Raw genomic sequence first — 21955 nt, forward strand, 5'->3', positions numbered from 1 at the left:
TAAGATTTCACATCACAATGATTTTGACCGTCTAGTGAGCACGTAAGATTAGGAATAAACAACGCCGAATGATGATTCCTATGACGAACCTTACCAGAAATAATAACCTATTACTCTATGGTTCATTCAGCGATACAGCGCGATACGGCGCGTCAACGTCAAGTGAAATCAAATATAACGGACTTGTAATTTTAAGTGTAGCTTTTATTTTCAGTGGTCTAGTTATATCAAAACAAAATGAGTATAATCGAGCAAAATTGGTGCACAGAACTTAACCTGAATAATATAGAAGAAAAATGTTATCAGGAATTTGAGGCTAAAGTGGAAAGTTTAAATGAACACTTAATAAATATAATAGAAAACGGTTTTAAAGACAAGAAGAAATACAATAGCAACAACAATGTACTCCAAAATAACGATGAAGAATTGAAAGCATTAATAGAGCAAAATAAGCAGCTGCGCCACTCCATCGATATAAAACTGAATGAACTGTCACAACAGAAGAATCAGTATGAAAATTACAAAAAAGGTAACTATGTGTACCTTTTATTTTTATTATAATAAAGGCTAGCCAATGTTCATTACAAAATATTTATATTTTATCATTCTCTTTACAGATCAGAAACTGTTGTCTCAAGAAATCAAAGAAACTCATGAAGCATTTCTTATGGCCAAAAAATACTACAAAAAGTTTCTGAAAATCTATTACACCATAGAAGCAAAAAGTGAGGGATCCCAAACTATATTTGTACAGTTTTTTACTGAAGCCAAAAAGGAATCTGAAAATTATTCAGTTCGTCTAGTGAGAAACACAAACACAGGATGCTATCAATGTAAGTTTCGATACACTTCTTAGAAATGTTTCAAAAGTTTTGAGAATAAAAAAAAAATATATTGATAACATGTAATACACCACATTCTACTGAGACATTCTATTGAGTTCGGTTTAAAGATATTTATTTCTCATAAGAACTTACATACAGTTCACTTATAATGAGATACAAAGTACTTACTATTAAATTAATTATTTACACCTCCAGTTATAGTATCTAGGTTTACATTAGAGTGTGCATACATAATTCCTAAGTTTCTTTTTAAATACGTTTAGGTTGTTACAATCTCTCATCTCATTAGGTAAATTATTGTATAGCTGTGCTCCTTCAAATAATATCGTTTTCTTCCCATAATTTGTTCGAATTTTAATGAGTTGTAGTTTATTTTTCTTTCTTAAATTATGTGTACTTGTTTTTGTAGGTAGTTGCAAGTCAGTTAAAACATGATTAGATATAATTTTTTTGATTAGAATGCAAGTGTTATAGATGTATAATTGCTTAAGATTTAGTAATTTACTTTTTTTGTATAATAATTTTGTTGGAGTGAGGTAGTGGTATCGGAACAATATTTTAATTAATTTATTCTGAATCCTCTGAAGTGGGCTTATATTGGTTACAGCAGCTGATCCCCATACCTCAATTAGGTATTCTAGGTGTGATTTGATGAGGGAGTTGTATATGACTGTACGTACTTTTTGTGGAATACACTTTGCGACCTTACGTAATGCTCCTAGTGTTGACGTTAGTTTGGTTCTAGTATGATCGATGTGCATTTTCCATGTTAATTTGTCATCCAACCACAGTCCGAGATATTTTTCATGATTTGATTGATTTATTGTTTCATTATTTATTCTGAGTTGTGTAAAGTCTGGTATGTTTTTATTTTTTGCCGCAAATATCATGAAAGATGTCTTTGAGGTGTTAATTGTCAGCAAATTGTATTTTAACCACTCGTTAATGAGGTCAAGGTCTTTTTGTGCGTCGGCTATAATGTTGTGGATTGATTTTCCATAGTAAAAAAGACATGTGTCGTCTGCATATAATGTTAGCTTTCCTGTTAAGCCAATTTTATTAAGGTTATTTATGTAAATTAAGAATAATAGTGGACTGATTATTGAGCCCTGTGGACAGCCGTATGGTGGCATGGTTTTGATTGCGCTTGTAGTATCCTTTATTTTAACTACCTGTTTCCTGTCTTGTAAGTAGGATTTAAAAATGTTAAGGGCCTCTCCTGTGACACCTATATTGGATAATTTCTGTAGTAGCTTTTTGTGACTCACTGTGTCAAAAGCTTTTTTTAAGTCAATAAAAATCCCTAACACTAGGTTTCCTTGATCTATGTTGGTTTTGATTTTTGTGATAAGATCAATAGCGGCTGTTTTAGTGCTTGATTGTGTACGAAAACCATATTGCTGTTCTATTAGAAATTGTTTTTGAGTGAGATAATTATTTAGACGGTCATACATAACTCGTTCAAATATTTTGGACAAAACAGGCAGTACCGACACTGGCCTATAGTTATTTGGGTCAGTCCTATTCCCAGCTTTGTAAATAGGACTCACCTTTGCTAACTTGAGGGTATCAGGAAAAGTACCACTTGATAAGCATTTGTTTATGCAGTTAGTAAGCTTGTCAATAATTATGGTTTTTAAGCATTTAACCACTTTTGTGCTTATGCCATCTAGTCCGGTGCTGGTATTGCTGTCAAGGTTATCAATGATCTTAGATATTTCGTTTGTAGTGCATGGTGTAAGTTCGCTTAAGATTGTGTCATGTGTGTAATTATCATCGTACATTAGTATGTTACCAGTGTTTATGTGATATTCTTTAGGTATATTGTTGGCTAAATCTGTTCCGATCGACGAGAAGAAATTATTAAATAAGTCACATACCGATTTCGCCTCAGTTACGAGTACCTGGTTCGATATTAGTTTTGTAGGAGCACTGCTGTCACTAATTTTATTTAAACCTAAGTTGTTTATAGTTTCCCACATTCTCTTCGGCTGATTTCGACAGTTATAAAATAGGTTATAGTAGTATTTTTTCTTGTTTGTGCTTATTAGAGTTTCGGCTTTTTCTTTTTGTTTCTTTAAAGTGTTTCGTAGTTCTTCATTCTCTGGGTCAGATTTTGTTTGTTGCCATATAATATTCCGTAAATTAATTGCATTGATTATTTCTTGATTAATCCAGTCATTCTGCGGCGTGTTTTGAACTTTTACTTTGTCTATTTTGTTGGCTTCTATTTGTTGTGTTATGAAACGTTCCAAGTAGTAATAGTCGTGGTCCTCATTCGTGTAGGTTTCTCGTGACGTGCTGTTATACAATTTTTCGTAGTCGAGTGCTTTATATCGTGTTTTCTTTTTTTTGTTGTTTGTTTTTAAGCTCCCGATTTCGAGGAAAACTTGTTTGTGGTCGGAAAGGCAAGATTCGATAATCGACATACTGAACGAGTGATTGTTTACATTCGTACATACGTGGTCGAGTATAGTATTTGTTGTGTTAGTTTCACGCGTACTATATAATTTGTCAATTTTGTTCAGGATTCGGTAACCATTTTCTTGTAATTCCTTCATGTATTTTGTGACACCGGCATTCTTGCTGAGTAAGTCGATATTGAAATCTCCGAACACTATAGATCTCCGACGCTGTTCCAGTTGTGCAGAATAAGTATCTAAAAAGTTATTTATATTCGTGTCTCCAGGTTTATAGATAGCTCCAATGTTTAATGATAGCTTGTCTATGTATATCCATAGATAATGATTGCCATTTTCGTATAGTTCTTCAGTTATATCATATTTAATACTGTTATGTATATAAATTGAGACACCGCCTCCTTTGCAGTCTTTCCTGTAGTTGTAAACATGATTATAGTTGTCTAATCGATATAACCTTGCATCGCTTTCCGAGATAATCCAGGTCTCTGTGAATATCAATAAATGAATCGTCGCTGGTATTGCTTTAATTATGCATTTTATTTCATCAAACTTGCCCGCTTTGCGAATGCTTCGTAAGTTTGCATATAGAAATCTTAATGAAGATGGGCGGACTGGAATGTTTTCGTAGTTTTGTACTATTTGGTGGTTTAATTTGTTGAGGATATCTGTACTTGTTGCCTTTTGTAGTGATGCTGTGCTTAGTTTTTTTTATTTATTTTGGTTATTGAAGGTACTCCTTTTACATATTTGATGGTGAGGTCTTTTTCGCCGTTCTCGATGCGCTTATTCATCTCATCTCTTAATGATAACAAATATTTCCTTTGTGATGGAGTTTGATCGGAGAATAGCCGCATGTTATCAGGTAGTTTTGATTTGTTTTGTAGTAGTTGTTTGGGGGTATTATTGTTGTTAAATTGGACTTTTATAGCCCGGTTCTTAGTAGGCGAGTACTTTCCTAGTCTTAAGCATTTAATTGGTATAGGACAGTCTTCGACCAGCATTTTTGTGATCTTAATAACTTCTTCATTATCATGTTTTTGCCTAGCAATTGAGTTTTGGTCAGTTATTTCCGGAATACCCACAATCACAATATTGTGTTCGCGCTCACAGCGCTCTTTCATTTCGAGGATAAGGTGTTCATATGATAAGCTGAGCGATTCAGCGGACGAGCTATTCTTGTGTTGTTGGTTTTTGATCTGGGATATTTCACATTCTATGTGTTTAATTTTATCTTCAGTTGTGCTGTTGTTGGTTTTAATATTTTGTATTTCGTTGTTTATGAGTTCAAAACGTTGTGTTAAAATTTCTGTGGCTGATTTTATGGTTTTTATCTCGTTTTTAATCTCCGATATTTCTGTTTGGATGACGTTTAGGTTTTCATTTTGTTTTCGTCCAAAGTCTTCCAAAAATTTCATCATCTCCATGCGGAAATCGTCAAAGTCTTCTTTATAGTCGTTTTCTTCAGAACGTTCTTTCCGTTTTCTGAGGTTGACATTGTTGTTATATTCATCTTTGCCATAAGTTGACAGGTTTGGGACTGACCCGCTTCCGCTTTCGCTACTGCTTATCACCTTGGGCGGTGGTGTTCTTTGCGGATTCATTATGTCACGGTGCTTGAGTTTGCGTGCGTGTGTGAGCGAGTCGAAAAATCGCCACGGTTCTCCTTCCGCGGGGGTGATACAGGCGGGTGCGGCACTGCGCGCGCGCTGTCCGATGTTCGTGACTCAGATGCACAAGGTTTTAAGTAGATAACTGTTTGTTGCAAGGTTCTACTTTATCACTGTACACTAAGGATCACTTTTGCTAATTACGATTTAAAGATTGCAATATATATTTATTAGAATTAGTTGCACACGTCTGCTTTCGATCGCAGCGGAGGCACGGCTCCGAGTTCAATATAATGTCTTATTCTTACATGTGCATGTATGTTAATTATTATGGCATCAGGCTTTACTTTGCCGTAATCCATGACAGTAATCGTTTGGCATTATTAAATCTTATTTACATATTATCATTTCAGTATCCAGTGCTATACCAAAACTGAAGGCTTTTGAGGAAGTGAGCAAGAAATTGCTTGAAACAAATGATGTACCTGGAGCATTATGTAGCATAAGACAAGCATTTTTAAAAAGTAAAATGTACAAGAAATAATGTTTCATTTGAAGATGGGTCAGGTAGCAGGAAGTACTGAAGGTAGGTTCAAGGTGTGCTTTTCTTTCATATGAATGTTAAAGATCAGAATGTAATACCCAATATTACTCAAAGTAAACTTAGATTTTGTTCAAATCCGTCAGTTCAATACATCAAATATTTTTTGCAACTACTTACTATGTAATGCTAGGGCGGGGGACTAAGCCACATTCTGCAAGTACTTTCACTCTTAGCAGTACGTATTTCTTGACTTTCTCTGAATTTGATTCAAATACCGTAGTCGTAGTCTCAAATAATCCGAAAGCCTCGTTAGTTCACTCATAACTGACCACTTTGGTTATGCTCACCATACGCATTTGCCCGAGAAGAAGGCGCCTGACCTACCTGCATAATGACATTTCATATTTCCTAATTCTGTGACTGTAATGTCTAAGTCGTATCAGTATAATTTAAAAACCGCAATGTTTATTACTATATGGATTCAGAAATTAAGATCATCAAGTAAAATATATTTTTATTAACCATATAAAATACATTTTTAATATAAAATTAATTTGTAACAAAAATAAATACAATTCCATGTTTGAGGTAAGTATTACATACAGTGGATTTCTTTACCCTATATATCGGCCGATGTGCGATTAGAGATAGAATTTTGACATAAGCTCTATATGAAATCGGACAAATTTAGATCTCTAATCAAAAACCAACGGATAGATTGGTTAAAGAAAACCGCAGCAAGGCTACACATCCACATATTTTTTACAACTAGATAATTTGATAAGATGAAATATTGATGTTATTTCTGACAATGCGATGACTGATCAAAATGAACATGTAGCCACATATGAGTAATACATAAGTATTATCATTAGTTTTCCATATAGAATGCTGATGAATGCAATCGCTTACAAAAACATTCATTATTTATGTCGAAGCCATATCGTACATTTTGTCAATTCATGAAATGCGCGATATTTTCGTCGGTTGCTTTCACGGCACACCAAGTCGGATACAGTTGGTTTAAGTTACAAATTTTTATTTTAAACCAGCCAAAAAAGAAGCTGCGCAACATTTCGTGAAGTGGGCGAAAGTACTTCTAACGAATTTAAAATTTACCTGAAGTACACATTCTATACAATGTTTTTGCAAATGACATGTAAGTAATTACAATTAGTAATCAAATTTTGATATTTAACAGCTTACTCAATAAATGACGAGTGGAAATATTCGAGATCCCAGTTTTTTTTGTACATCCTTAAGTGTATTCAAAGATTTTCATTCTGTAATTGCAAATGTGTCAAGACAACATTTAAGGTACACCTTGAGATGTAAAAGAAAACCAGGGATGTTTAGTATAGATATCTGATAATTTATATTTATTTAGTAGCTATGTTTTAGAATACTTAAATTTAAAATTAAAGTAATATTAAAAATAATGTAATTATAGTATGTAGATTGAAAAAATAATAGAGATAATTAATTGTAAAGAATTCTTTAATTGTCAATAAGGAAATACTGTACTGATTTCAGAAATAAAAGATCAGCTGTCGTAAAGTATTAATGATTTTATGAATTTCATATGCTTACTCGAGAAAGGCGATTAACACACGGCACCGCGCACTGTCGCGGAGGGCGGTGGCGCTCGAACAAAAGATCACCGCTCGAACGCGCGGTCAGGCGGTGTAAGTGTGTTAGGAATTAACGGATTTAATACAGGTCAATGCGACATGAGATCCGCTTCATCGCCTACCGCGGCGGTGCGCGGTGCCGTGTGTTAATAGCCAAAGTTCCTCATAAAAACTTATTTTTTCATTGGGTTCATACAACCACAAATGTTTGTGCAGTAAAATAGCTCAAAGCTAATTAAATATCTATTAAAATGAAGTCTAAAAATATTGAAGATTTGTCCTTTTGTTGGGGGATAGCATCAACAAGAGTACGTGGTTGGTGTACCCAGCAACTTTTGAATAAAAGCTGCATCTATGTAACCACTTTAAATTAGAATCTTTTCTGTAAATACATCTTTTAAGTTACCTCCCACTAAGTGTTATTTTTTCAAAAAACAAATTATTGTTGGTTTTTGGTAGCGTGGAAATTCATGTACTGACGATTGGGTTTGTTTGTTTTTTTTTTTGCAGTTTTCTACTAATCAGTACTTGTTTATTAAATATCCGTGGGGCTACCGGTTCAATTTTTGTTTTCAGAAGAAGATCTAGCCTTTTGTTTGGTAATAGGTAGGTAGCAACTAGTGCCTAAAAAATATCAAATCAAAAATGGATTTGGCAAAAAACATTGGATTTTTAATAAAAAATATATTTTTCTTTGAGCACAATCCGAATTAGTTGAAAAGTGCCAAAATGAGCTTGTTCGATTTGATCAATACTTCGAGGGCCTGGCTTATATATAGGTAACAACTAAAATGGTCTGAAAGTTATTATGGCTGACTCCTATCGTAGTTCATCAATATTGTAATCATTACCGTAGCCCAAGACAATGCACATCAGATGAGATTCGCATCGTGAATACATATCACTTGATTTAATTGCCTAAAGTACCTAAATGTGATGAGCGACGTATCCGACTTTCGCGGTTGGTTAGAGGCATAAAATAGAAACCATATATACCTCTATATATTTTGTTTAAATAGGTATCTAACTTATGTTCCTTTTCCAAAAAAGCAACAGGTTTGGCAAATAAAGAAAACATAATTTTTTAAAATAGTAATCAAGTAAAGTAATTAGCCTAGAATATTGGAAACGTTTGTTTTGTCTCAAAACTTTATTAGAAAATATAACATGATTAAAATTTGTCACTTATAAGCACAAATATTACTTAACTGTGACGTCACAAGTCCCCACTTTCGGAGCAATAGGTTACATCTTAGTACATACATACAACTTTTCATGTTTTGTTGACACCAAAAATACGTTTCCAATATGTTAAGCTTAGTAGATAGCAAGACGGAGTTCCTAGTGCCCCAAATTGGACAAAATATTTTACGGAAAAGTGGAATGTATAGATAGCGAGCTTATTATTGACGAATTACCTAATAAAAAATCGTGCTCTTGATTTTGAAATAAGTTGTAGTAATTAAAATTGTACACGAAGGTCCTGTGTGGGTGAATCGCGAACGCGAACCGAACCGAAGCTTACTACAATTTTCGAGGGTTACCCGTGATTCCTAAGGGTTTTCATCATCATGATGACAATGGGACCATTGGGAAGAAAGAAAGAAGCATTCAGTCCTGGTTCAAACCCCCCTAGGAACTCCGGTATAATTAGAATAAAAATTTTGTAACCGTTGTTAACGTAACAAATTTTACTACCTCTGTTGCCGAAATAAAACGCGCGGTAAACGTATTCAATATGATAATGTAATACATTAAATGATTCGAGAATAGCAGCATGTGCCTCTTTACTAGGTACTAGTCCAGGTAAATGTTTGATCAACCAGAGCCTACTTGGTTGCTCTCTAAACATTTTGAAGTATTTTGGGTCAAGAACTCGGAAAAGTATAAATAACTCAAACAATATTAATCTAAAATAAATTAGCTTCAGCCAACAACGTGCGAAATATTAAAGCAGAACTTATACATAGTTTATTTCCAATCTGCTTCACACTCTGACGTCTTAGTTGTGAATTATTTTTTATGAACAATAATAGTCAATTCGTTTCTTAATCTAATAAACTTAAAATAAAAGAAACGCTAATCAAAACAATTACTAACAATCATTGTATTAAAATAAAAATTATATGAGTGATACACATTATTCAACAGAAGTTAACTATGATGGCTGACGGTGCATGCCTGGACGGCGTGTATTCGTAGTTAAATGCAAAAAATAATACAGATTAATTGCACCTACCACCTTCCGGAAAAAAATATGAAACAGTTACAATTAGAGGATGATTTGTTAAAAAGCTAGTTCAATCTTGACTGGGTCATACAGTAGAGGTCCCCTTGATGAAGTATGTGTTGTCGACCCTTCAATGCCTACATACTATTTTTATGATATTTTCAGTTTACCATTCAATTCGTCAAGGGATTCCTCCATTGCTTCCTTACTCAGTGTGGGGGATTTCGACTGCTGCTCTTGAACAACTGCAGGTTTGGGTCGTTTGGCCTTTTCGGGTATTAACATGGCACCTAGGGCGATGAAGTGGAGGGAGTAGTAGAATTTTCTGTAAAATAATGTTTTCGTTTATGTTAAATATTTACTTTACCACTAAATTGTATTCATGAACGGAGCAGTGTGGTATCAAAATGACTAGACTAGCATTAGCAAGTAGATGATCGAGTTTTACTGAAAATCATATTGCGCATCACGTGGATTCCTAAAAATGGTTTCTGCGCAGCTACATATTTGGCGCAATAATCCGCAAAGGCAGTCTTTCGAAGAATCATACCTATAATTGTACTTACGCATAAAAAGCGAGGCTTGGCGCGAGGTGAAGCAGGACAAATGGTACCGTGGCGTATGTCATCGCAACTCGCGTAGTGATAAACGAGACTGAATCGTAGAATAGCTTCTTAGGAACACTGTCTAAAAACATAGGACGAGCTACGAAACGGATCTGTAAAAGAATACGATTGAACGTTAATAACGTCCCTAAAACACTACCTATCCTAAAATTTTACCTATTTTGTATAAATATGTCCAATGCATATATATATGGGCCAATGCAGCATGCAAATAAAGGTACCTATTTGATTTGAAAATACTTTAACGACAGATAAAATTAACATTAGATGCTGGTATGGTGGAATTTCACATAGTTGCCTAGTCTAGAGATAGCTCTAGCAAAAAAAACGACAGGTATATAGAATATTGGGACAACAGTAATTTGTAGATGGGCGAGCCGGACCGAACATACCTTTCTAGCTGCGACGGTGAATATGCCACCCGCGAAGAAGGTGAGGTAGTAGCCGGGATGGAAGCCGTGCCACACGGCGGACAGCGCGTACACCCGCGCCGTGCGCCACGCCGCGCCGCCGCGCGAGTACGCCACGTCGCGCAGCCACGCGTTCGTGTTCTTGTTCCAGCTGGCGATCGCTATGCGGAAGTTTTGGGCGAACTGCAAACAAACTACAATTGTATCTTACCTCCGACAATTGCACTAGCTTTGTGTTTCTAATTTGCTGTGTTATAATTATGGTATAAGCACAGACCTACAGTTTAACGTGCACTCCGAAACAGTAATTGGTCTCCAAGATATAGGTACTTAGAAAAGTTGCAGTTCTTGCCTGTCTGTCCTGGAATCGAACCCACGCTTGAGGGGTTAGTTCTTAACCTACTAGGCCACACGACTTTTACTCTATAACGCATATGATATTCAATAATACGCCGAACTCTTGATCTATAGGCGATCAGTTGCGCGCTACGCGATTTCTTGACTTGAAAAAAGGTTCAGTCTCATGATACTTATAACCTGTCATTACCAGTGGCGAATTACCCTAGTAGGAACTGCGGACAACAGCCCCAGCATAATTGAAAAATTAATGAAGCCGTAGAAAGATCAAACAAAAATTACCTCAAAACCAAATATGTCGATGTTGGACATTTTGTCCCACTTAGGCGATCCGTCGTTGTTGTACCCGTTGAATCCCATGCCGCAGTTGTTACAGATGGCCTCGGACAGGAGCCACGCGTGGTAGTACTTGCAGCGTACCACCAGCGTCGACAGGTACGCGTACCACAGCAAGTACAGCGCAGACCATGAACGAGATACTTCCGATGTGGGGTCCGTTAGCTCTGTAAAAATATATAAAAATTTCGTTTTTCTGAATCAGTTAAGTATTTTGCGATGTTGAGCCTAGGGTTGCCAACTATACTGTTTTAAACAGTATTCTACTGTTTTTCACTAAATTATACTTTTTACTGTTTAACAAAAAAAAGTATACAAAATACTGTTTTCAGCATCAAAATGCAGACACATTATTATGTGTTACATTTAGACGCTCACAGTTTTTTTTTTAATATATATTTTTTAAAATAATCAATAAATACTGTTTGTTTTGCTAAAATACTGTTTAATAATCTTCATAGACCTGAATATACTTTATTTCTTGTAAAAAAAGTTGGCAACCCTATTGAGCCTATCTTTGTAATTACGTAAATGAGGCAACAACCTTTGAACCTCATTAAATTGTGGCAACAACCCAGAGATTCCACCCGCGCCAAGAATAGGAACTAATTCCCTTACCCAGATGGGGATAAAAATATCCTGTGTCTGATTAACTCTGACTTATTTTTCGATGACTAGATATTATTTTATTTTAGATTCTAGATTCTTAGCTTACTGGATAATCGACATTTCAAATCTTATATATAAAAATGAATTGCTGTTCGTTAGTCTCACTAAAACTCGAGAATGGCTGGACCGATTTGGCTTATTTTGGTTTTAAAATGTTTGTAGAGGTCCAGGGAAGGTTTAATTAAACGATACAAAGTTCGAGGGATCAGCTAGTCATAAATAGATATCTGCGTCCTATTAATTGCCTTGTCATTAAATAATAATCAATTGGGTATTAAAAAGCAATTACCTTCTAAAACAGTCAGAGGATATTTCTTAGCTAACGTTAAATATAACAATGCCGCCGCTAAAGAACCGGCAACTTTATAGAACACAGCTGTCCGCGGCGAGGGCTCCTTCGTGTCTGCCGACTTCTCCAACTGAAATTTAAGAAAATGTTCTAATTTTTATGTCTAAGCCTCGCATACCCCCTTCTGTTTGATGGAAGGATATTTGACTTCTATATATCCCCGAATAACTTAAAATGAAAAAAACATTCTTACCTCATCGACACGAGCACCTTCGATAAATTTGATATAATCAGTATAAAATACTACTGGACCACACATTAATGTTTGAAAGGCCAAAGTGAATGCGAAGTATTCGAGCGGTGAGGGTATTTTCTCTATTTTCACCAAGTCTTCGCCACCCGTAGTTTGCAAAGCCGTCGCTTTCGATTTTAAATCTTTAACAGTCAAACTATCTTGTAGAGAGTAAGCCAATGATGTTACTCTTTGAGTGATAACCATTAACGGACCTGAAAGTTGAAAGTGTGATAATTAGTGTTGAAAGTTTCGTGAACTATATGTCTAATCAAAGTATTGAAAGTGAAAATAGGTTCATCAAAGTTATACATAGTAATAGTACAGGCTGTTATAAAATAAAACCGTAACCATGAAAGTGTACTACTACTTTCATGGATAGGTTCTTGTTGAACAAGAGAAGAGAATGAGTCTGGATCGCATTACTATTCGTCAGTTTTTGAAGAATTGGACAAATTCTGAACAAATCAGTTAAACCATTTTTTGTTATTTTGACGCACCTGTTATATCTAATGTATAATCAGCCGTGTGATATATCTGTCGATGTAAATGAAGACATGAAAGATATATCATGGACACTGCCAGGATAACGCTGAAAATTAATAAAATGTTAAAGTACCCATGGATAAAACTCACAAATATAGTAATAAAAGTACAATGTATTTTATAAACAAAAAGCAAAATCATAGTGAAGCTCATTGCGTCTTGCAATAGGTAGGTACTATTTGAATTCAAGTGCTAATTGGCCTCAGTTTTTATCTTCTTATTAACTGTTGCTAATTATTCTGACTTCAAATATTAAAGTCGTGAAAATATTTTGAGCAAATAAGAATCAAGATACTATGAAATATCTTCTCATAGATATATGACTTCTCGAGAATAATCCCCTTTGCAAAAAGGGAACTTATGAAAATGAAGATTTTTACACCTTTTATATTTTTTAAAGTTTTTAAGAGACTAAAATAATGTATATAGGACGCTAGGACCTAAAAAAGCTTTTAGTTTTGAAAGCGAAGTCGAGCGGTTTTAGCACCATGATAGCTCTATGCAAACAGGAATATAAAATAATAAATATACATAGGACCTCACTTTGAGGGCTGCTAGGATTACTTACAGGTACAGGGTTCCCAAGACAAGTATCAAATTATATCACATAAATATTTTTATAATACGTTTTGTTTACTTACTTGCCCATTATTTGGTGCTTGACGCTCTTTAACAAGGTGTAAGTTAACATAGGCAGCACCGATAAATGGATAGCTTGTCTGAAAAAAATGATTGATTTAATTGTTTGAGCTTAATCTGTTGTACCGTTAAAATATGTTGTAACTGTCGTGTGATGTATATGCCCAGCTACTTAAGAAAATACGATCTCGCATCTGATGGGATTAATATCTAGAAACAAAGTTCTAGGAACAGCTCTAAAAATTTCGATTAGGAATAATTCAGGCTTGGAAAACATTATCATTCTTTTTTGCACACAATACAAATACATTAATTAACATACAACAGCGAGGCTATGGATCGTAACATAACAGCAACGTATCGGGTTAACAAAACTCTTATTTGTTTTCAGGAATTCGTACTTTCAGAAAATATAGGTATTATTTGTAAAAGGAAATCGGGCATGTTTTCAAATAATTTAATAGTTTAATAAGAACGTTTTTAGCTGATTCACCTGAAGCAAAACCTTTTTAAAGTAGGTAGGTGTATCATAATTGATGATAAGCAGCAGCAGGTACGTAGCGAAGCTATATTAGTTTCAGGAAATAATTTCTTCCCCCTTACAAAAGTTCCCAAGTATCGAATAAAAGGTACCCGAACATGAAATACCTAAATGAAGGCAGATAGAGCTCGTCTTAGCTGATATGACGCGCCTTACTATCGCATTTACCTATATACACGTTGTAAAGCTTGTGTGCATAATTATGGTTATGGGGCGTGTAATTTCAGCTTAGGATACTACACACACAGCCGGTAATACGGCAGTGTCGCTGGATTTATGGCGAGCGGCATGTCACCAACATAAACAAGCAGGAAATTAAAAGACTGTAAAGTAACCAGGCTGCCGGTATCTACCAGTACTATGTGTAGCCTTAGACGAGCTATATTACAATTAAAATGCTGTTGTACACATTTCAACACAAAAAAACGATTACATGCATAAATTAAACAGAAAATAAAGAATTACCTTCCAAAACAGAAATACCCCATTGTTAAACCTATAACAAGGCACACAGAATGTCGAAATTCCGGAGAAGCATATCTTAATGGTTTTCGAAACAGTCTTGCCAGGCATAGTGCAGCTACTTGTGCGATCAAAAAATTTACCTATTGAAAAAAAAAACTAATGAATAATGTGCAATTTGTAAAACATAATTGTGTTTTTCTATTCTATAAGCAACAACTCAGCTACCATACATATAATAAAACCATTATATTTACATACATTGTGTTATTTATAGCTACTTGGATTAACATATATAACTTGTATTGTTTACCAACTAGGTACTTTGGTAATATCTTAAAATATACTATAATGATAGCATAAGCTACTTTATTTCTAATTGCTTGGCAAATTATGCAGGAAAGCCTGGTAGCTAATGAAAAGCTGCACAGATAAGATACCAAGGTCAAGCTAGATTCCTATTTCGAGTGTAAATAAGGCAACTTTTGAAATGCGAATAGTGTGCTATGCTCAGCTGAAAGGATTTTTATGTATGAGACACTAGAAAATCTATTCAATCACACGATTTTCAATACAATAGATAACACATTCGATTTAATGTTGTACAAATCAACAATAATATTGTTAAAAACTATTTTAATTAAATTGTTTTTTTTTTCTGCACTTCCAAACTTTATTTAACTAAGACAATTTTCCTAAATACCATTATAATGAGAATATACTAAATCCAGTTAGTTAATCGAATGCAAGACCTATGTGTATTGTTAAATGAAGGTGAATGAGTTTGTTTGTATGCTTTCACAGTGAAATGGCTGAACTGGGTAAGATTAATATAACCGCGGGATACAGGCTACTGGTAAATATTTACTTTATATTATAAAGAGGAAAATTTTGTTTTGTTTTTTGTACCATAAAGGCTCAGACACAATTTGAAAAATTCTTTCTATGTTGGGAAGCAACACTTTTATCCCCACGTGACTAGAGCTACTTTTTATGGGTATGGGTAGTTTCCATTTAACATTAGAAAAAAAAAACAGATTTGCATGTGCTAGTGTCGGTATTTTTTTTTCTTATTTAATTTACTAAGCAACAATACTAAGACCATTATTTCCAGACACTGCTATAAATAGAATAGACTTCTTGAAATAAAGTTAACAATAGATTTCAATTTAGATGGAAATATGTAAATATATAAAGTAGTTTTGTCAGAATGGTTTTATTTATGACTTTCAATGTGCTTCACAACATAATTAAATTTGTTTGCATAAGTCATAAATGAATGTTATCACTATGCCTTCAAGCAGAGCCGGCTCTACCTTCAAGCAGGTCAACATACAATTTTATGTTGACCTGCTTGACTCTGTCAAGTACAAGTCAAACTCACATTTTAATTACTGCATGGAAAAAATTATACTGCATGCAAAGGTGTAACTATAGTAAATTTTCAATCAGTGTGACTAAATCTGCTTGTAATAGAAAATTGCTGCTTAATTTAAAACTTTGATACACGGAAATGTTGGTATTTTGGGGAAGGAAGTAAATTGAATGAAGAATGTTTTTCTAATTTTTTCACATTTTTCAATCTTGTTATTGCTATTAAAGTGTACAAATTAAATCCTTCAAAATTTAGTTGCCATATACTCGTACTCTATCTATATTTAAAATTTTGCTATTTGAATTTATAAATCATTAAGGCACCTTGTAGCTACAAATTCATTAATTATGTATTAATTGTATTGAAAACAGCAAAAGTAGATTCCATTTAAAAACAATAGTATAATAATATTTATGAGACATGCAGTACCTACTGTCATACGTATGTCGTACGTATTCAAAAAATACTACCTTCCCCCAAGTTTGTATATTATGAATTGTATTTACATAGCTATGGTATTCATTATTGTATGCTAGCATACAGGAATTCACATTAAATTATTGAGTTTGACATTATGAAAATATTGTATTGTGTTGTTTGTTTGATTCAATCTGATTTCTACTCAATTATAAACATAAAAACGGTTGATTTACCAAACTACACTATATGATACAAAAACTAAACAATTACAGTAAGAAATAATTATGTTTGGTATTTTAGGGGTTCAACAAGGAACCTTAGTTTGCCTATTATGTCTGTCCGCGGTTAACTTAAGTGAAGAAAGCACTAGAGACCTGAAATTTGGTACCAATATGTATTTCAATCATGCCAACAAAGTGCAAAAAATGGTTTAACGGGGTACCCCAGTACACGTAAAGCGGGAAATATTTGTTTTCTATGCCACCCTAACGTGTGATGTATTGTTGGATAGGTATTTAAAATGAATAGGGGTTTACTAAAATATTTTTTGATAATATGAATACTTCCAGAAATAATCGCTCTGAAAGTTGAAAATAATGTGTCTCTACAAAAAATACATATTTTATTCTCCGCTTCTATCTTTTAAATAATAATTAAATTGCTTTATGCAATCCAAAATTACCACCGAAAACGCAACATACATAAGCCATCTAGTTTTTACAAAGTTGTAAGTCAATTTCCCGAGAGGTGTTGCTGTTTTTTCGGGGAATTCGAGTTAGAATTTTTGCATTGATCGATCAATCATACCTATTATCGGCTATACTTGGGAAACTATGGAACCCTACAGTGAGCATGGCCCAACATACTCTTGGCCAGTTTTTTTTATGTATTTGACTGGCCAAGAGCTTAATTGACTTCTAATAGTTAGATTGATATCGAATAGCATCCAATAAACAAACCTATTGAAACAAATTAATATTAAGTTGACACAAGGTAATTCTCACCAATTGGGTACCCAAGTAATACAAGGGAACATTGAATTTTATCAATATGCAATTGGTAACAAAAATCATGAATACTATAGCAGGTATTATTTTAAGAAAGCTAACTATGTGATGGAATCAGAAACACAGATTGTTCAGTAATGTTTTTGATACACAGTAGGTGATACAAAAAAAAGAATATTATATTATGTTTGATGAAAATATACTTACTAAATCTAGGGGAAGACCAACTTTGTTCGATATGAACAGGAATATTCTACTCCCATCATAATAATCATAATACGTCATTGTCACTAAAAGTTATTTACTGTAAATAAACAAAGTTTCGTTAAAAATAAATTCCAGGCAGAGCAAATTCAAAACATATAACTATTATATAATGGATTCTTATTCTCTTACCCCAGGATGACAAAAATATCTCCATAAAGCTCGTCGTAACAGATACTTTATTTGTTGAACCTGAAACACCTAATGGCTTTATTGTTTGCCAGTTATCACAACACACATCTACTGAATGTAGCTTTGAAACAGTCGGACTTTTATTGCCTCAACTAGTGACTATCATTTCAATAAAGTATCAATCACGTCATCTTTCTTTGTATCACATAAAAAGAAATTGCTAACAAAGGTATTTTTCAATTTCATACATTTGTGTCGATTACAAACGTCATTCGTTTCAACTTCATAAACGCACAGCGCAGCGGCACGGTCGTCGGAAGGTAGGTACATACGGCAAATCACACCACCACACAGGGTCAAGGAGCTACGAAAACTTACTGGAGACCCTGATGTCATGTAACTATTTTGTGAATCAACTCTTGAAGGAACCTATTAAATGTTGTGAATAATGGAGTTTGAAATTAAATATAGAGTAATTGCACAAATAACATACTGTATTTTTTACCAAACCCAATGTCAAAGTTGAATTTTCGCATAATTCGCGAAGTCACAAAAATGTTCTCACCAACGAGTACTGGAATGTAACACTTAAAAAAATAAGTAATAAAAATATCTGCAGTATAAAAAACGACCTATTTCTTTCAGTTTCAGGATCTGGAAGTAAGTATTTCTGGTATGAATAAAATCAAGTCATAAGTATAACACACACGGACAAAATGTTACAAAATAATTTTCAAAATTGGTTCAGTGGATCTAGGGAACACTAATCGGAGATCGATTCATCGAGGTTTCACCAGATTTTACTGGATTACGGTTTTAGAAGGTTGAAACATCAAACAGGATGGGATGGAGTTTACAATACTTAATTGGATGCATGAATCTAAAACACCACAAATAAAGTTTTACAAAATTACAAATCGCAATTTTTGTTTAATTTAAATAGATACAACAAATATGGTGTTTGAGACCACTTTGAATCTTCTCCCATGTCTTCAATACTACCTATTCGCAAAGTTCCTCAGCTCGTTCTCGGGAATGTTCATTAGGGCCTGACTATTGGGACGGAATATAACGAGGCAAAGTTGGCCAAGCAAACTTCGCAAGTCTGGAGCGGACTTAACAGCCATAAGATGGAAGAGTATACCTACTTTACACAGTCTACACATATATATCCTCACATCATACCATATGAAAAGATTTAAACAAAATATTAATAGCTATTACACTTTCCGATCCAAAAAGAAAAACTAAATTTATGTATGTCTACACCCTATTGAAAAAGGATAACGTTACTACTTGGGGCCCTCTCGCTCGATTGTTTTTAAACGGTTTTTATTCGCCAAGTTGTATTACACGTTCATGGTTGGATGCTAATCTATTATTTATTTATGCAAAATTCAAGTTACGTAAAGGAATCGCAATGAAAACGTGTTCGCGTTATCCCGCTGCCCCTTGCTGGCAAGTGGAACAAGCGGTTGGCGAGTGGAGACGTTGCCTGGACACAAGTCTGATCTGAGTTTCGCGCTTGATTTTTTTGGAACATGAGCCGCTGTCGACTTGAGATTTATACTACCTGCCGTGTGTGGCTTTGCCACTTATGTGGAACGAGGGTTTTTTTTATTCTTTTCTTAGCTGCTGGCTAGATGGCGCTGTTCTTGGTACCTATTTCACTACCGACAAGCGTTTACCGCTCCACGCTCAAACGCTCCCACTCTCAATGGTAGCGCGAATTCAAATTCTTTCAATTTTATGTAAACCAAATAAACTTTTTAATACAAAAGACATATAACATTTGAACATGAATCCTACATTTTGTATAACATTTAAAATGAAAGAACTTTCGGAGTTAAAGATGGGATACATTATGTACATATTTCTTACCTTGGCTCCAAGCAGCATTGCAAAAAATCCTGAATAAAAAAATGTAATGGTAAGGTTGAATCTTATGATAAAGGAGGAGCTATTAACAAACAGTTTTGCAAACTTAATTTATGTCAGTTTATTATTTAATATTAGGTACAGTTATGGATGGATACCTAGTTATTTATATTACAATAGCTCTTAAAATATTTCTCAACTTTGGTGATGAACTTAATTCCAAAGGTGTTTTTTTATCTTTATTGGCCAATTCCATATTAGCTCCAGCTTTGACCAACATGCAGGCTACTGCTTCTCTATCTTCCTCGCAGGCTATATGCCTGCAAAACAAATATGATCAGTTATGTATCTATCCTACTAATATTATAAACGCGAAAGTTTGTATGTATGGATGTTTGTTACTCTTTCACGCAAAAACTACTGAATGGATTTTAATGAAACTTTACAATAATATAGCTTATACATCAGAATAACACATAGGCTACAATTTGTAAACATATTGTTCGAAATACTAAACCTACGCAGACGAAGTCGCGGGCACCAGCCAGTATACAATATCTCAACTTATCTTTTAACTGAGATTATAAAGAGGTTTGTGTTTGTTTGTTTTTTAAAGGCTCTGTCACTGCTGTCAAATTAATAATTTCACTTTCCTTTTCTATTTTTATAGGACACAAGCCATTATAAAATAAAAAGGAAAATGCATAATCAATCAAACGAAAGTATATTTTGATGATGAATTGAGGAGAATGATGAATGAATGATCACAGTACTATACAATCATTCTGTATTTAATACTTACAATGGTGTTGATCCTGTGGAATCACACACATCTACTTTTATATGTGGTGAGGCTAGGAGAAGTTCCACAATATTACTTCTGCCTTGAGCTGCAGCTCGATGCAAAGGTGTTGCATTCAAAACATCTGCATCATTGACATTTGCATCATATTCAATTAGTAATTTTGATACCTAAATGGACAAGAAATAATTTTTAATCAAATTCTTCTAAAGATAAATAATAATCTTTCTATATAGAAACGGCAGGCAATAGCTATACATTATACATGCTAAAAAATTAGATGATTTTATTCTGTCTGTTTGTTTATAAAAATTCTCCAGTATTAATGTTTAGCCTTTCTATAGCTATGTTAGTTTAACTTAAGTCTATATTCCTACAACTTATGTAGATAAGTCTCACAAATTAAAAAAGTTCTGTTCACATTATTCAAGTCTCAATCTAAGTTACATGGTCAGATAATTATGATCACCTCAAAATGGCCTTTAGAACAAGCATAATGTAAAGATGATTGCCCTCGATTAGTTTTCTGATTAACATTGGCTCCCTTGCTCAGCAGAAGTTTTACTACATCTACTCTCCCAGCTGACGACGATAGTATTAAAGGAGTTGAATTTGTGTCATCCAAAGGGTCAATGGGACTTCCTAAATCAATCAAGAAGTCAACCAAGTGTTTGTTCCCTCCCAATGCAGCCCAATGAATTAGAAGACGTTGGTTCTGTAATGAGAAAAATAAGCAATCTAATAAAACTTAAATATCTATTGTATTGGTCAATTAAAGTTTAGTCATATAAAAAATGCAGTAGAATCCGTTTATATTGACCAACCGTTTATTGTGACGTATAAGTTCACCACGAAGTTTGTTTTTCATTTATAATTCTTTATAAAAAGTCGGATATAAATAATATTGTTTTAAAAAAGCTTACATTTGTTGAAGATGACCCACTGTCCCACTGGCCGGTAAATGTAAATGCACATACATATATTGGCAGAAAAAAGTGCACACTTACCGAATCTGGTCTATTTATCAAAGCATTATCTTCATCAACCTTAACTTTTACTTGATTAAAGTCTCCTCGGTATGCGGTTTCATAAACTGAGCCTATAGACATGATGCTTTTGTGTTTATAATTATTTAGATAATTTAAAAAACTAGGGTTAGTGTCAATCAACGAAGGAAGCAAGGCAAATTTATTTAAAAGCGCTTCTTTTGTTGCAAAATCACGAAATTCAATGTAATAAACAGTGAAATGCAAAATCTTTGAATTAAACACAAATCGAAAATGAAGTATCATTGACAATTGACATTGACAACTAATAACAACTGGGAAGTAAAGACTGGTAAAGACCCCCGACCCGTAACGATTCGATTTTTATGATGGGAAATAAATATTTTTATAGATAAATCTGCTATTGTTAGTTCATAATTTTCACTCAGACTGATGCGTGCAGTAATAATGACCCATTGTAGTGAAAAGTCTCAACTCTTGCATAATTCGGCGAAAATCTAACATTGTAAAATCACACATCGCATCGTTAGCTGCCTGGGAAAGCCTTTAGTTGTTTGACAGAAGAACTCTCAGTGTTGCACTAGATTAAAAAATACAAGCTCATGACATTCATTGACACTTGA

The 21955-nt window shown here is 34.1% G+C and overlaps 3 protein-coding genes across 6 annotated transcripts; 1 reads left to right on the forward strand and 2 right to left on the reverse strand.

The window, feature by feature from the left end:
- Positions 1–115: 115 nt before the first annotated feature.
- On the forward strand, positions 116–6979 carry LOC124633562. The gene is made up of 3 exons (XM_047168842.1): positions 116–529; positions 618–833; positions 5289–6979. The coding sequence occupies exons 1-3, from the start codon at positions 238–240 to the stop codon at positions 5417–5419; spliced, it is 639 nt and encodes a 212-aa protein (XP_047024798.1). The 5' UTR covers positions 116–237; the 3' UTR covers positions 5420–6979.
- Positions 5917–17980, reverse strand: LOC124633561 (lysophospholipid acyltransferase 6). 4 transcript variants are annotated; one of them, XM_047168839.1, is made up of 12 exons: positions 17894–17964; positions 17646–17705; positions 17457–17553; positions 14451–14590; positions 13447–13524; positions 12760–12851; positions 12221–12474; positions 11968–12097; positions 10956–11176; positions 10299–10499; positions 9847–9998; positions 5917–9605 (listed from the first exon to the last, which is right to left on the reverse strand). In XM_047168839.1, exons 3-12 carry the CDS (start codon positions 17532–17534, stop codon positions 9431–9433), a joined length of 1521 nt encoding a protein of 506 aa, XP_047024795.1. In that variant the 5' UTR covers positions 17535–17553; positions 17646–17705; positions 17894–17964; the 3' UTR covers positions 5917–9430. The 4 variants fall into 4 exon arrangements, with proteins under 4 accessions (XP_047024795.1, XP_047024796.1, XP_047024793.1 ...); XM_047168840.1 differs by lacking the exon at positions 17894–17964 and adding an exon at positions 17871–17888; XM_047168837.1 differs by having other exon boundaries at positions 17646–17978.
- A 1639-nt stretch (positions 17981–19619) lies between these two features.
- Positions 19620–21621, reverse strand: LOC124633039 (26S proteasome non-ATPase regulatory subunit 10-like). The gene is made up of 4 exons (XM_047168130.1): positions 21333–21621; positions 20795–21040; positions 20326–20495; positions 19620–19843 (listed from the first exon to the last, which is right to left on the reverse strand). Exons 1-4 carry the CDS (start codon positions 21615–21617, stop codon positions 19690–19692), a joined length of 855 nt encoding a protein of 284 aa, XP_047024086.1. The 5' UTR covers positions 21618–21621; the 3' UTR covers positions 19620–19689.
- Positions 21622–21955: the final 334 nt, after the last annotated feature.

Source organism: Helicoverpa zea, chromosome 9 (assembly GCF_022581195.2).
Source record: "Helicoverpa zea isolate HzStark_Cry1AcR chromosome 9, ilHelZeax1.1, whole genome shotgun sequence".
NCBI lineage: Eukaryota > Metazoa > Arthropoda > Insecta > Lepidoptera > Noctuidae > Helicoverpa > Helicoverpa zea.

What these genes read in the sequence shown, in the direction of transcription:
- LOC124633562 (XM_047168842.1), top strand. Translation starts at nt 238, where the DNA reads ATGAGTATAATCGAGCAAAATTGGTGCACAGAACTTAACCTGAATAAT. An exon ending in GTATGAAAATTACAAAAAAG is followed by an intron (nt 530 to 617) that starts GTAACTATGTGT and finishes TTCTCTTTACAG; the next exon opens with ATCAGAAACTGTTGTCTCAA. An exon ending in AAACACAGGATGCTATCAAT is followed by an intron (nt 834 to 5,288) that starts GTAAGTTTCGAT and finishes TTATCATTTCAG; the next exon opens with TATCCAGTGCTATACCAAAA.
- LOC124633561 (XM_047168837.1), bottom strand. Translation starts at nt 17,534, where the DNA reads ATGACGTATTATGATTATTATGATGGGAGTAGAATATTCCTGTTCATA. An exon ending in AAGGTGCTCGTGTCGATGAG is followed by an intron (nt 12,098 to 12,220) that starts GTAAGAATGTTT and finishes CTTAAATTTCAG; the next exon opens with TTGGAGAAGTCGGCAGACAC. An exon ending in TCACCGTCGCAGCTAGAAAG is followed by an intron (nt 9,999 to 10,298) that starts GTATGTTCGGTC and finishes ATTCTTTTACAG; the next exon opens with ATCCGTTTCGTAGCTCGTCC.
- LOC124633039 (XM_047168130.1), bottom strand. Translation starts at nt 21,617, where the DNA reads ATGATACTTCATTTTCGATTTGTGTTTAATTCAAAGATTTTGCATTTC. An exon ending in TGATAAATAGACCAGATTCG is followed by an intron (nt 21,041 to 21,332) that starts GTAAGTGTGCAC and finishes TTCTCATTACAG; the next exon opens with AACCAACGTCTTCTAATTCA. An exon ending in TCCACAGGATCAACACCATT is followed by an intron (nt 19,844 to 20,325) that starts GTAAGTATTAAA and finishes TTTGTTTTGCAG; the next exon opens with GCATATAGCCTGCGAGGAAG.